This window comes from Bison bison, unplaced genomic scaffold (genome assembly GCF_000754665.1).
Source record: "Bison bison bison isolate TAMUID 2011002044 unplaced genomic scaffold, Bison_UMD1.0 scf7180017864266, whole genome shotgun sequence".
NCBI lineage: Eukaryota > Metazoa > Chordata > Mammalia > Artiodactyla > Bovidae > Bison > Bison bison.
In genome coordinates, this window is record NW_011494838.1 from 2109385 (window position 1) to 2122952 (window position 13568).

General features: G+C 53.0%; 1 protein-coding gene across 1 annotated transcript in view; it reads left to right on the forward strand.

Annotated features, from left to right (window-relative positions):
• The first annotated feature begins 7581 nt into the window (after positions 1-7581).
• ALLC (allantoicase) overlaps positions 7582-13568 on the forward strand; it is a 23712-nt gene continuing 17725 nt past the window's right edge. The window contains exons 1-2 of the mRNA XM_010848410.1: positions 7582-7859; positions 10565-10659. Of these exons, the coding sequence (XP_010846712.1) occupies positions 10570-10659 (90 nt within the window). The 5' untranslated portion in view covers positions 7582-7859; positions 10565-10569. The remainder of the gene's footprint in view (positions 7860-10564; positions 10660-13568) is intronic.

A 13568-nucleotide genomic window follows, 5' to 3' on the forward strand; every position in this document is an offset into this window, starting at 1 on the left:
GGGAGGGGAGGAGGGGGCCCCAGACCGAGCCGCAGGGAGCCGTCAGGAAAGAGCGCAGCTCGTGTGGTGTCCCCTCCAGGAGCGAGTGTGACCCCAGGTGGCTGCTCGGACTGCAGGGGGGCAGACGGCTCTAGCCAGGGGTTGTCATTCCTGCCCTGATCCCCACCCCCTGCAGCCCTGGGCCCTGGGGGTCTGGGGGCGAGGGCTGCAGCTAGACCGGGCAGGAAGGTGTTTCCTCGCAGACAGATGTCCTGTGGCTGTCCATCTTCTTGTCCCTGGGGCAGCCTTTGTCTGGACATCCTTGCCTCTTGATGGGGGTGACAAGGGCTCTCACATCTGCCCACGGCCGTCTCTGGTGTCGGGGCAAGACGGAGCCCACGTGCCCCTTTGGGGGCAGGTGTTGAGGGAGGGCCTGGGGGGGTCACCAGGTGTAGCCCAGTTTAATCCAGCAGGTCAGACCCGAGGGCAGGGCTGTTTCTTCGCTGTAAGCAGGAAAATCGGAGTCTGGCTGATATAAGTAGAAAGGGGATTTGTTGAAAGAGTTGGGGCAGGTGAAAGGGATTTTGGAAAGACTGGAGAATGTCTGGCGCTCAGTCTGAGGAAGGGAGAAGCCCACACATCCTGCAGAACGCGGGCCTGCAGGGCTGGCAGCCTCTGCCAGCTCCAAGCCCCCTGCCATGGCTGCTGTCTGTGTCCAGCTGGACTCAGAGAAGCAGAGGACAGCGAGGCCCTCCTGGTGACCCACTGGCCACGGCCTGAACACTGCTGCTGCTGCCTCCGGAGAGGCCGTGGGTGACCGGAGACATCAGGACAGAAGCACACCCATTAATTTAAAACAATCTGCTACGTGAGGAAGCACAGGATGGGTTTTGCTATTAAGAATTTCACTTGGAAGGGAAGATGCGTGCCCTCTGGAACCAGAGGGTCTGGTGGGGGCCGGCCAGGTTCCTGGAGAAGGACGGGGGCAGCCTTTCCATCAGGGCAGGGTCGGGGTGCAGGGGGAACAGGGTGGGCCAAGGCCTGGGAGGAGAGCCCCGGACGGGAAGTGGGAGGGGCTCCTGGGTTGGGAAACACCTCCAGAGGGTAGGGGCGCCCGCGCTCCTGCACACTGGGTGTTCTGAGCCCCCGCTCGGTTTAGCCGCTCGTGAGGTAGGCTCCCAGGATCACCTTGGCAACCTTGGGCCGCAGTTTCTGCATCTGTGAGCCCGGATAACACCGGCAGGATGCTGTGATGACAAGTGCAGTCGGCTGTGCCCCTCGTATGTCAGGCATGACCATGGGTGTCAGGTGAGACCAAGGGAATCAGGCATGACCATGCATGTCAGGCAAGACCATGCGTGTCAGACACAACCATGTGTGTCAGGCATGACCACGTGTGTCAGGTGTGACCAAGGGAATTAGGCATGACCATGCATGTCAAGTGTGACAAAGGGAGTCAGGCGTGACTATGCGTGTCAGACATGACCACACGTGTCAGGCATGAACATGCATGTCAGGTGTGATCAAGGGAATCAGGCATGACCATGCATGTCAGGCAAGACCATGCGTGTCAGACACAACCATGTGTGTCAGGCATGACCACGTGTGTCAGGTGTGACCAAGGGAATTAGGCATGACCATGCATGTCAAGTGTGACAAAGGGAGTCAGGCGTGACTATGCGTGTCAGACATGACCACACGTGTCAGGCATGAACATGCATGTCAGGTGTGATCAAGGGAATCAGGCATGACCATGCATGTCAGGCAAGACCATGCGTGTCAGACACAACCATGTGTGTCAGGCATGACCACGTGTGTCAGGCATGACCATGAGTGTCAGATGTGACCATGGGTGTCCAGCATGGTCATGCATGTCATGTATGAACACGGGTGTCTGGCTGTGCTCAGCTGTCCCCATCTCATGGGGTGCACTTCCCCAGACCCCAGGCTCCCAGGGCCAGGACAGGTGTCTTTCCTGCACCACGAGGCACAGGTATGTTTTCTCCAGGTCCATGGGCCCCTTTAGCCCCCGGAAGCTCCGTGTGCACCTGAACTTTCAGGCGGAGGGTCCTTCCTGCACTCACCCCCCCAGGCTGTTGTCTGCTGGGTGCCCACGCTGGGTGTGCTGGACACATGCTCTCACAGGAGCCTCCTAGAGACGGACCCCAGGGGATCCGAGGGCTGGCAGCGGGGGTTTCAGGTCCACATTGTTCAGTAAGGGTTGGGGGGCCCCTTGGCTTCTGCAGGGAGGGGCCGCTCAGCTCGGAGTTCTGTCTCCTGCAGCCCTTGTGACGTCACACAGGCACAGCCCGTCCCTGGGAAACTGTGAATTCTCTCCTGCTGGTACCTGAGCGCCATGAGACCTGGGCTGGCTTGTGGGACAGAAGAAACCCGATCCTGAACACGGAGCCTCAGACTCCTTCCTGGTGAGCTCAGAGGCCCGTTGATAAACAACATGTTGTTTTTAAGTTGTTATTGTGGAAAGAACAGGGCAGCAGAGAGGAGCTTACTAGCACACGAGTGTTTGACCCCCGTGAGAGGGGAGGGTGGGACGGGTCTGGCAGATGCTCAGTGTCGGGGGTGGCTAAGCCCCGGGAACAGTGTTTGCAGAGCCAGGAACAGCCTGAGTGCGCTCAGCGGCTCTGGACTCTGGTCCTGCTCTGCTGGGGCTCAAATCATTTGACTTTGGTCTTTACAAAACTACAGAAACATTGACAGCACTAAGCCCATGGGTGAGATGAAACTTTATTCCAAAGGAGAGCCGCACATCTGAGAAAAACCTGAATAAATCCCCAGCTGTGTTCACCAGGGCTCTCAGTGCCCACCTCGGCATTCTGTGTCACTGTCTCAGTGCCTACCTGGGGCATTCTGTGTCACTGCCCACACTGACTCTAGTTGTGTCCACATGTCAATAAACTTCTATTTTCTTCTGTTTTGCTATAAACCTTATACTTCTGGCCAGAGGCTTTTTTTTTTTTTTAATTAGGACTTATCAACAGTGATGACAGAAGTCACTGTTGATTCTGAATTGTCAGCGCAGCCTGGCTGGCTCCTCGAACAAAGACCTTCCACACACATTTCCTAGATTCACCCCGTAGCACCTTCCCATTTTAGGGCAAATCCCAAAGGGAAATAGCTCTTGACTGTATGAAATTTAAGGACTAAGCTTTTTCCATCGGGAGGGAATAAATGGCCTCCTTGCACTGGAATAACCCATATAACGCTCCTGATTTCTGATGACTGAGTTGCAGTTTGCCTGAAAAGCTTTAGCCTATGCATTAAGCATCGCAGCCTGACCTCAGTCACAGCTCCTTTTAGAGGAGGTCTTGCTTTTTTCCTAGAATTAATTAAAAGCTAATTTTAAATGAAGAGGTTAGGGAATCCCGTATTTAGTAGTTAGATGTAGAGGTGGATGCAGCAGGTGGTCTGAGCGGGTGGGAACGGGAGAAGTCAGGTTTGGGGGCTCCTCCATCAGTAGAAACAATGGGGGACCATGAGCTGAGTTTGGGGGACCCGCAGCACCTGAGTCTCAGAGCCATGGACATCCCCCCACAACGAGGGGCGAGAACCTGCTTCCCCGAGAGGTCTCAGGTGGTTAGGGTAACCCCACCCGGGCCACCCAGACTCCCCTCCCTCTCATAGGGTCTATAACCTTTGTCACAGTTGCAAACTCCCTCTTGCCATGTGAGGTGATGTGGACACAGGTATATTTCAGGACAAAGGAGCAGACATTGGGAGGGGGCCTTCTGCCCACTGAGGGTGGGTGGGCTGCGCCGGCACTCGGGCCGCCATGTGTCTGTTACTGAGACCATCCACGGGCACCGGTGTCTCTGTCTCCCCATCTCCCGGTGTCACTGGACCCCCTCCGGCAGTGGGAGGTGTGTGTTCACGGGTCCCCGTCACTGGACTCAGACCCAGTCCACGAGGGAGCCTCCCGTGGGCACAGTCCCCAGGCCCTGTGTGTGCATCTCCAGAGATGGGGCGCACCCTGCCTGTTTCTGCGGGATCTCAGCCCACTTCACTTTTGCTCTGGCAATGCCCACCCACAGCCCCCTGACATGAGGCCCTCTCTGCACCCACCGTGCTCAGCCCCGCCCACTCCATCCCACCCACTCTTCTCCCAGCGACGTCTTTGAAAGAAGGGGGATCAGTTTAGTGTCCATCCTCAGCACCCAGCGTGCCCAGCTGGCTGTCAGAAGCAGTTCTGGGAGTGGATGGCTGATGCAACAGACAGACTGATGACTGGGTGCTTGAGGCCCACGGGCAGGGAGGGGCCAGCGTCTGAGCAGCCTGGGAGGCCAAGCGCTGGCCTTCCAGAACTGGAATTTTTGCACTGCTGCTGCTGCTGCTGAGTCGCTTCAGTCGTGTCCGACTCTGTGTGACCCCAGAGACCGCAGCCCACCAGGCTCCCCAGTCCCTGGTGTTCTCCAGGCAAGAACACTGGAGTGGGTTGCCATTTCCTTCTCCAATGCATGAAAGTGAAAAGTGAAAGTGAAGTCGCTCAGTCGTATCCGACTCTTGGCGACCCCATGGACTGCAGCCCACCAGGCTCCTCCGCCCATGGGATTTTCCAGGCAAGAGTACTGGAGTGGGGTGCCATCGCCTTCTCCGGAATTTTTGCACAGAAGCAGCCAATTGTGGATCCGTGTTGGAAGTGTTTCTTTGGCTTGCTTTTCATTGCTTTTGTTATTATAATCAGACAGAATGGCCTGCCTCGGAGAACCCTGCCTCTCTGCCTGCCTGTTAAACCAAAGTGTCTTCTTCAGAGTCTTCTCCACCTGTGGATGGCAGGAAGGAAGAAATGAACACACCCCCTGGCTGAGGCAGGCTTGCCATTCTAGGAGATGTGTGCAAGACTAATGGCCTTTTGACTTTGCTTCCTCATCTCTCCCCTCCAATCTCTGATCTGTAAAAGAACCTGGCATCCAGACCCCGCTAAGATTTTTGGCGCTAGCCTGCCGTCTTCTCTGTCAGCTGGCTTTCTGAATAAACTTATTTTCCCAGCCTCATGCAGCCAGCAGAGCGAGCCTGGACTCGTATTTAACAGAATGAGGCTGGTGGCGTAGCTGAGGATGTCATGCAGGGCGGGGCTTGGTGGTGGGGTCCTCAGTCCCCAGGAGGCGTGACCAGGTGGCTGTGCAGCAGGAGAGCAAAGTATGGGTGGAGAGCGGGCCCGAGCCTGGGGTGCAGGCGTCTATGCAGGGAGGCCCGGTAGCCATGGCGGGCAGCTGCCCTTGGCTCGCCGGCGACCTCCCAGTGGCCTCCTGTCTGACAAGCCCTGAGCGAGGAGCGTTGGCTTTGCAGGGGATGGTCCGAGCTCACTCCCCAGGCCAAGACCGAGCGGGGCTGGATGTGCATGGTATCCTTGGGGAACGTGGGGACAGACACGGCCACCTTGTAAGAAGCTCATGGGCGTTAGAGCCTGTGTCATGGTCTGAGCGCCGTGCCTGGCGCCTAGTAGATCTCCAACTTCAGGGGCACCTAGTAGGTCTTTAACTCTGAGACACCTAGGAGGTCTCCAACTGCAGGGGCACCCAGTGGGTCTCCAACTGCAGGAAGCCCACAGGCAGCTCTGAAGTGTTAGCTCGGGCTTTCCTGCATTGGTGAGAGGTTGTTAAAGACTTCCGAGACTTACTGAAAGTCGCTATTACACCCAAGGTCATTTGTGAAAAGGCATGAAAATAATGAGTGTCCTCCTATAACATGCAGCAATGTGCTTTGCATCCACACACCTCCATCTTGACTAGAACTTTCTACAGCAACGGAAATCTGTCTTCTGGCTGTTCAGATAAGGGGCATTGAGTTTTAGGTTTCATTCACTTCAAACTCAAATGGTTCAAATAGCAGATAGTTGCCATCTTAGCGCAACTACAGCACACATAGACACCGCACTGCATCAAACCTTGTGTGCTCAGAACCCAGGACTGAGTGACTCGCCTGTTCGAAGGGCTGGATGTTTTGTCTAAACACAGGATCGTAGGAAAAGCTGTGAGTGTCTGAAGAGAAGACAGGGGGCTGGATTTCACACCCCCCACCTCTGCCCCTGCAATTTCTATTAAACTGGGTTGGGAGTTTCATTTTCCTCTGAGATTTCTCTCTGTCCTGACTCCTCTACAGTGTTTCACAAAGATCTGTTTTTCTTTTATTTCAATGCAACACATTTTAAACACACTTGAGTAGCGAAATCTTACCTGTTAATGGAGTTTGCCAAGAGAATGATAAAGCTTTAAGTCACTAAGTCTTGGAGTAGCTGTAAGGTCACCACGTGACGCCTCAGTTCTAGCCAAGTGTGCAGGCTCAGGAAGTGGGCAGACGTGGCCTCCAGCGAAGGCTATGAAAGACGCCATGGAGAATTTCTGCCCCAAGCCAAGGTTACTCTGCCAACTAAAACAGATGTTTCCAAATGGCAGAGTTCATGGGGAAAAGCAGAAGTCAGCCTTGGAAACTTCCAGCTGTTTTTGAAGTGCCCTTTGATGAATATTGGGGCTTCCCTGGTGGCTCAGAGGTTAAAGCATCTGCCTGCAATGCAGGAGACCTAGGTTCGATCCCAGGGTTGGGAAGATCCCCTGGAGAAGGAAATGGCAACCCACTCCAGTATTCTTCCCTGGAGAATCCCATGGATGGAGGAGCCTGGTGGGCTATAGTCCACGGGGTCGCAAAGAGTCGGACACGACTGAGCGACTTCACTTTTGATGAATATATATATCAGATCAGATCAGTCGCTCAGTCGCGTCCGACTCTGCGACATATATATAGTAACGAACTCGAGGAAAGTGTGCTCACCCCATTTGAGAAACAGACCACGTTAAAAGATCTGGCTTGGTGGCCCCAGACGCTGCCTGTATCTTGCAGACGAACGAGGGTCGGCTTCGGCGGCTTTACCCGTTAGCTATAGAGGGTGCGGCTACAATGACCAATGTGCACCCAGGAAGGACTTTTTATGTAGGTATTTTCCAAACGGAAACATTCATTTTCAGAAGGGGCATTCTCTCTTTTTTTTTAATTTTTGTTATATTAGAGCATAGTTGGTGAACAGTGTTGTGTTAGGGGGTATTCTTTTTTAAAAACAAGTGCTGTGCCGCGGTGTTTATTGTCTAAATGGAGTGCCGGTTTTCAGGGTGGGGCTGGAAGAACCTGAAGCGGTGACTCCAATATTTAGGAAAAAAGTGTAAAATTTTTTTCCCCTTAATCTCTTTCTCCCTTGAATCTGCAGCCTCTGGTCGACGCATGTCATACCAACTGTTTGTGTAGTCTGAGGCGCATCAAAGCAAAAGATAAAAGACGGCTAAGATGAAAAAGAACGCTCTCCATCCTCCACAGCTCCCTGGGAGGCAGGGAGGCAGGGAGGCAGAGCGATGCCTGCTCCGTGTGGGTTGGGCCTGTGTTGCCATGACGCCGGGCTCCTCCCATCCAGTGGGGTACCGGGCCGGGAACCCTGCATCCCTGACTCAGGCAAACGTGCGGATGCTCTGTCCTGGGGTGTCTCGAGCTCACTGCAACCGACTGAGAAACAAAGCCAAGCCTGTTTGAAACAATGGGTGACTCACATGTTCCGTAATTAGCTAAGGAAATGAAATACTCACAAGTCTTTGTTGAGTGTGCATGATGGTCCTGGCCCTGTGGGTTTTGTTCAAGATGCGGGACACAGACTGAGTTGTCATGGTGGTAGTGGTCGGGGGGACATCTGAGCGACCCACCGAGTCTGGGACGGGTCTGCTCCCAGCCTGGCCTTGCCTCGTCCCTCTGAGCTCCCAATATCCTGAGCTGCCGGCAGAGCTGAGCAGAGCCGAGTATGTGAGCTCTGACGGCTACCCCGGGGCATGGCAGGGACGCTCCGGGAAGAAGCATTTGATCAGCGGCCGTGAGGGCACGTCTACCAGGTGGGCTAGTGTTGCCTGTCCTTTGGCGTTAAAGGTTTAGAGACTGCGTGTGTGTGTGTGTGTGGGGGGGGGACACGGGTGGGCTGCCCACTATTATCTTCTCCAGCCGGTAAATGTCCTGAGTGGATGGAAAGTTCTCTGTACCAGGCAACCTGGGAGTCACGCACAGCTATGAGCACTCAGAATGTGGCCAGTACAAGAGGAACTGTACTGTAATTTTATTTTATTCACTTTTATTCACTTGTAATTCTTTAAAATTTTATTTTGTTCACTTGTAATTCTTTAAAATTCACTGCAATTCTTGTAATTCAATTGTAATTCTTTAAAATTACATTTTATTCACTTGTGATTCTTTAAAATTCGCTGAATAGCCACCTGTGGCCAGGGCTTCCAGGCTGCCCCATGCAGGTCTGGACCAGTGCGGTCTCCAGCCCCCAGGCCCCGGATCCCACCCGGCCAAGTGCTCTCTGTCGCTCCATCTCCTTGGTGCCCAGCTCGGGTGTCCCTCCTAAAGGGGCCCCAGGAGGACACCTCTTGTCTCTGTATCTCCTGCTGTGTCTGCCCTCCACTATAACCCCCTGGAGAGCAGGGGTCGGGGTCAAGGGTCAAGGGTCAGTCCCACGTGTGGCCGTGGGCCTGGCCACCGTGGGAGCTTCAGCTACAGCCACTGGATATAAGCCTAACACTAATGCGTGAGCATCCCTTCTGAGACTCTGACGCGGGCTGAGAGCTCTCAAATATCCGTCATGTCAGGACCTGTCTGGGTTGGAAATAGGGTTCCCTCCCCAGCTGTGTGGTTTGGACAGTTCACTCGGCCTCTCAAAGAGGCATTTTGTTTGTAAGATGTGAATACCAAACTCACAGGGTTGTTCTGAGGATTAAAATCAGATAAAATAAATGAACTGTGTAGGACGCTATCGTAGACTCAAATAAATGTCAGGAAATAAATGTCCTGTTTTCTTCTGCACCTATTCATCCTTGGGAAGATTTTAGTCCATTTGAGGAATCAGTATTTTAACACACAAATCAAGAAAGCATTATTCACTCATTCATTAATCCAGCAAGTATTTGTCAGGCATCTTGTATGTGGCTGGCAACGTTCCAAGCCCTGCAGATACACCCGTGGGCCAAAAAAAAAAAATCAGTGTCCTCAGTAGTTTTTCAGCTGTTCAGGTGGGTCCGACTCTTTGCAACCCCATGGACTGTAGCACACCAGGCTTCCCTGTCCTTCATCGTCTTCCAGAGTCCACTCAAACTCATGTCCGTGGAGTCGGTGATGCTGTCCAGCCATCTCATCCTCTGTCGCCCCCTTCTCCTCCAGCCCTCGGTCTTCCCCAGCATCAGGGTCTTGTCTGATGAGTTGGCTCGTGAGTGTCCTCATGGAGCGCAGCACATCTAACTGGGAAAGAAGATAATAAAAACCTACAAGAAGGCGAATCCCACAGAGGTCTGTGTGCTGTGGAGACAAAGACAGATGCGGTGGGGGCGTTGGCAGTGCTGGGGTGGGGTGCCACCGCACCGCAGGAGCAGTTTGCACCCAGAAGGTGACGGTCCAGCCGGGCCTTGAGCAGAGGTAGCGGGTGAGCTGCACAGGTGCCAGGAGGAACTTCCTGGCAGAGGGAACAGACGTCTCCAAGCCCCAGAGGCCGGGCGCCTGGCACGGTGGACGAGGAGGGTGCTCTGTCCTGTTTTCTGGGCCCGCCTCCACCAGGGTCTAGTGCCCAGCTGCTCGATATGTCTGTGTGTGTGTGTGTGTGTGTGTGCTCTTAATATATATATTTTATTGAAGTATAGTTGACAAAATGTTTTAGGTGCATAGCAAGGTGATTCAGTTATACATATACACATATTTCAGATTATTTTCCATTATTGCAAGATATTGACTATAGTTTCCTGTGCTATACTCTAAACCTTTGTTGCTTGTATATCTTTTTTTTTTTAATTGGAAATCTACCATTCTATTCATACTAAGACAAACACGTGGAATCAAAACACATTTTGTTTTTTAAAGTGAGATTGTTTTCTAATGTCTCAAAGTAGCCTTTCTGTAAAGGCTATTTTCCAAATAATTTTATTTAGGTTTACTTATTTTTGGCCATGCTGAGTCTTCTTTGCTGCTTGGGCTTTTCTCTAGCTGTGGCGATCCGGGGCTTCGCACTGCAGTGACGTCTCTCGAGGATCGCGGCCGGAAGGGCGTGTGGTCTGTCTTTGCGGCTGGGTCCTAGAGCGCAGGCGCCTGGTTTTGGCGCGCGGGTTTAGCTGCCCCGAGGCGTGTGGGATCTTCCTGGACCAGGGATTGAACCTGTGTTTCCTGCATTTGCAGCGGATTCTTTACCACTGAGTCGCCAGGGAAGCCCAGTATGTGTTTTTTGAATGTACCTCAAAACTATTCAAGGCAAGTTGTTCTTTTCTACATTGAAGTATTTTTTCCTCCTTGAATAATGACATTTTGCATTTTGTGGCTGCAGAATTTGTGTATTTTCTTCCTAGAAGGTTCACGCGGGGGCCGTGCTCTAGTTCCCTCCCAATGCAGTTTTGTGCAAAGTTGCTGGGGAGGGACCCTGAGCCAGCGGGTACCCCCACAACCAGTGGGGGGCACGTGTGTTGTTTGAATGGCTCAAGCCTTGGTTTGCGGGCCTGATGAGGGCCTTGCTCCCTGAGACTCGGCACCCAGAGGCTGACCCAGCCTGCCTTTATCCTTGCAGGAAGCATGGCTGACTCCCCCAGGGAAGGAAAAGTGGCCAGGCCTCCAGACTTCACGCAGCTGATTGACTTGGCATCTGAGTTTGTAGGAGGAAAGGTAAGCAGGGTGTCTCAGGGTGGGAACAAGTGTTGTACTTAATGCACCCAGGCTGAGGCTCCAGCTGACCACTGTGGGGACCTGAACTGGAACAGCAGGAATCAGGAAGAAGGCTGGCCTCCCCAAGGAAGCCCGTTACTGTGAAAGTCTCCCAGGGAACTTTCCTTAAATTGGTGACAATTATGACCAGGGCAGCATTGCCCAAGGTTGGAAGCACACATTTTGCCCCTGTGAAAAGAACTCTCCACCCCATAGTGTGTTTTCTTATGGGGCAGAGGAGTGGTCCTCAGACTTCAGTATGAGAATCACGTGAGAACCTAACATGAGGCTCCAGGTAAGCTACAGACCTACCCTCAAGAGCTTAGGCTCTGCTGGGAGACATGCAGACCAGGGCTGGCATCAAAGCAGGACAGGGCGCTGCAGGACCATATCTGTCATGCAGGGTGGGGAAGCAGAGGGAGGACCATACAGGGAAGCGATGCTCAAAGGAGCCCTCAGTCAGGGGAGGAGCCTGTAAGGCAGGGGGGTGATGGGGAGGGTCAGACAGAGGACGAGGGGAAGGGAACTGATGTGGGGTGTGAGGGCAGGAGCCTGGAGGGGTAGCAAGGCCCCCCATGCCTGGAAGGTCTCTGCCCTGGAGGAGGCTTGCAGGCCCTGAGCAGGGGAGAGACGCCCAGGTGAGCTCACTGAGCTGCGTCCTCGGGAGGCAGATGTCAACAGACAAAACCACGCACAACCTGAAAGCTGAGCACAATGCTTTATTCGGAGACAAAACTGAGGGCCTCGGCCCTGGACACAGCCTCTCACTTGGCTCTACGGACGGCTCCGAAGAGGTGAGGGGGGAGCCAGGATATGTAGGGGTTTTGCAACAAAGACCATGTAATCACAAGATCAAAAGATTCCTATTTGTAAAAGAAAACCAGACATCTTTAGTTAAGGAATTTAGCCCTTTTCTGTGTATGGGCTTCCCTGGTGGCGCTCGTGGTTAAGAACCCGCCTGCCAATGCAAGAGACGCAAGAGACGTGGGTTCGATCCCTGGGTCGGGAAGGTCCCCTGGGGGAGAAAATGGCAACCCATTCCAGTATTCCTGCCTGGAGAATCCCATGGATAGAGGGGCCTGGTGGGCTACAGTCCATGGGGTCACAAGAGTTGGAGACAACTGAGCAAATCTGGGCTCACTGACACCTTCCTTTTTTATTATTAAAGTAATTAATTTATTTTAATTGGATGCTAATGACACCTTCCTTTGATGTGCGCTTCACTCCAAATCCTATGCTTTCCAGTCACACAGAGACGGCCCCCACATTTGGCCAACCAGACAACCAGCAGCTCCCAGACAGCTAGGCCCTCCCCTGCCTTTTAGGTTCTGGCTGGGCTCAGAGGTCAGGACACTCTTTCCCAGACCACAGGAGTCCCCAGGCCCCAGGCTTGGTGGAGTGGCCAGCAGCCAGTCTGCACCTCACTCTCTAAAGTGTTCTGCTTTGGGAGTCCAGTGGTGAGGACTCAGCTCTTTCATTGCCATATCCAGGGTTCAATCCCTGCTTGACAGGGCAACTAAACCCCCCCCGAACCATGAGGTGTTGCCAAACAAACATTCTGCTTTGGTTAACAAACCACAGAGGCAAAGGAGAAGCCTCAGCAAGATGGTAGGAGGGCAAAATCGTGTTTAGAACCAAACCCCTTCCCCGCCAGAGATGCTTGGACAGAGCAAACAAACCTTGTGTGCACCAGGACCCAGAGACCCCCCAGAGACTGAGCCAGAACTGTGTCTGAGTGTCTCCTGTGGAGGTCCGGGTCAGCAGTGGACTGCCGCAGGGGCAGGGGCTCGGGGTGCAGCACACCTGGGTTTGGCATAAGCCCTCTTGGAGGAGGTCGCCATTAATCCCCCCATAGAGCCGCCAGAACTTACACAGGACTGGGAAATAGACTCCTGGAGGGCACACACAGAACCTTGTGCACCAGGACCAGGAGAAAGGAGCCGTGACCTCACAAGAGACTGACCGAGACTTGCCTGTGTCCAGGAGTCTCCAGTGGAGGCATGGGTTGGCAGTGGCCTGCTGCAGGGTCGGGGGACCTGAGTGTAGCAGTGTGTGCTTGGGGCCTTTTGAAGGAGGTCGCCATTATCTTCATTACCTCCACCATGGTTTGGTCTCAGGTCAAACAACAGGGAGGGAACACAGCCTCAGCCATCAACAGAATATTGGATCAAAGATTTACTGAACATGGCCCCACCCATCATAACAAGACCCAGTTTCCCCCTGTCAGTCTCTCCCATCAGGAAGCTTCCATAAGCCTCTTATCCTTCTCCATCAGAGGGCAGACAGAATGAAAACCACAATCACAGAAAACTAATCAAACTGATGACATGGACCACAGCCTTGTCTAACTCAATGAAACCATGAGCCATGCTGTGTAGGGCCACCCAAGATGGACGGGTCATGGTGGAAGTTTTGACAAAACATGGTCCACTGGAGAGGGGAATGGAAAACCACTTCAGTATTCTTGCCTTGAGAACCCAATGAACAGTATGAAAATGCAAAATGATAGGATGCTGAAAGAGGAACTCCCCAGGTCGGTAGGTGCCCAATATGCTACTGGAGATCAGTGGAGAAATAACTCCAGAAAGAATGAAGAGACGGAGCCAAAGCCAAAACAACGCCCAGTTGTGGATCTGACTGGTTATGGAAGTAAAGTCAGATGCTATAAGAAAAACATTTCATAGGAACCTGGAATGTTAGGTCCATGAATCAAGGCAAATTGGAAGTGGTCAAACAGGAGATGGCAAGAGTGAATGTCGACATTATAGTAATCAGAGAACTAAAATGGATTGGAATGGGTGAATTTAACTCAGATGACCATTATATCTACTACTGTGGGCAAGAATCCCTTAGAAGAAATGGAGTAACCA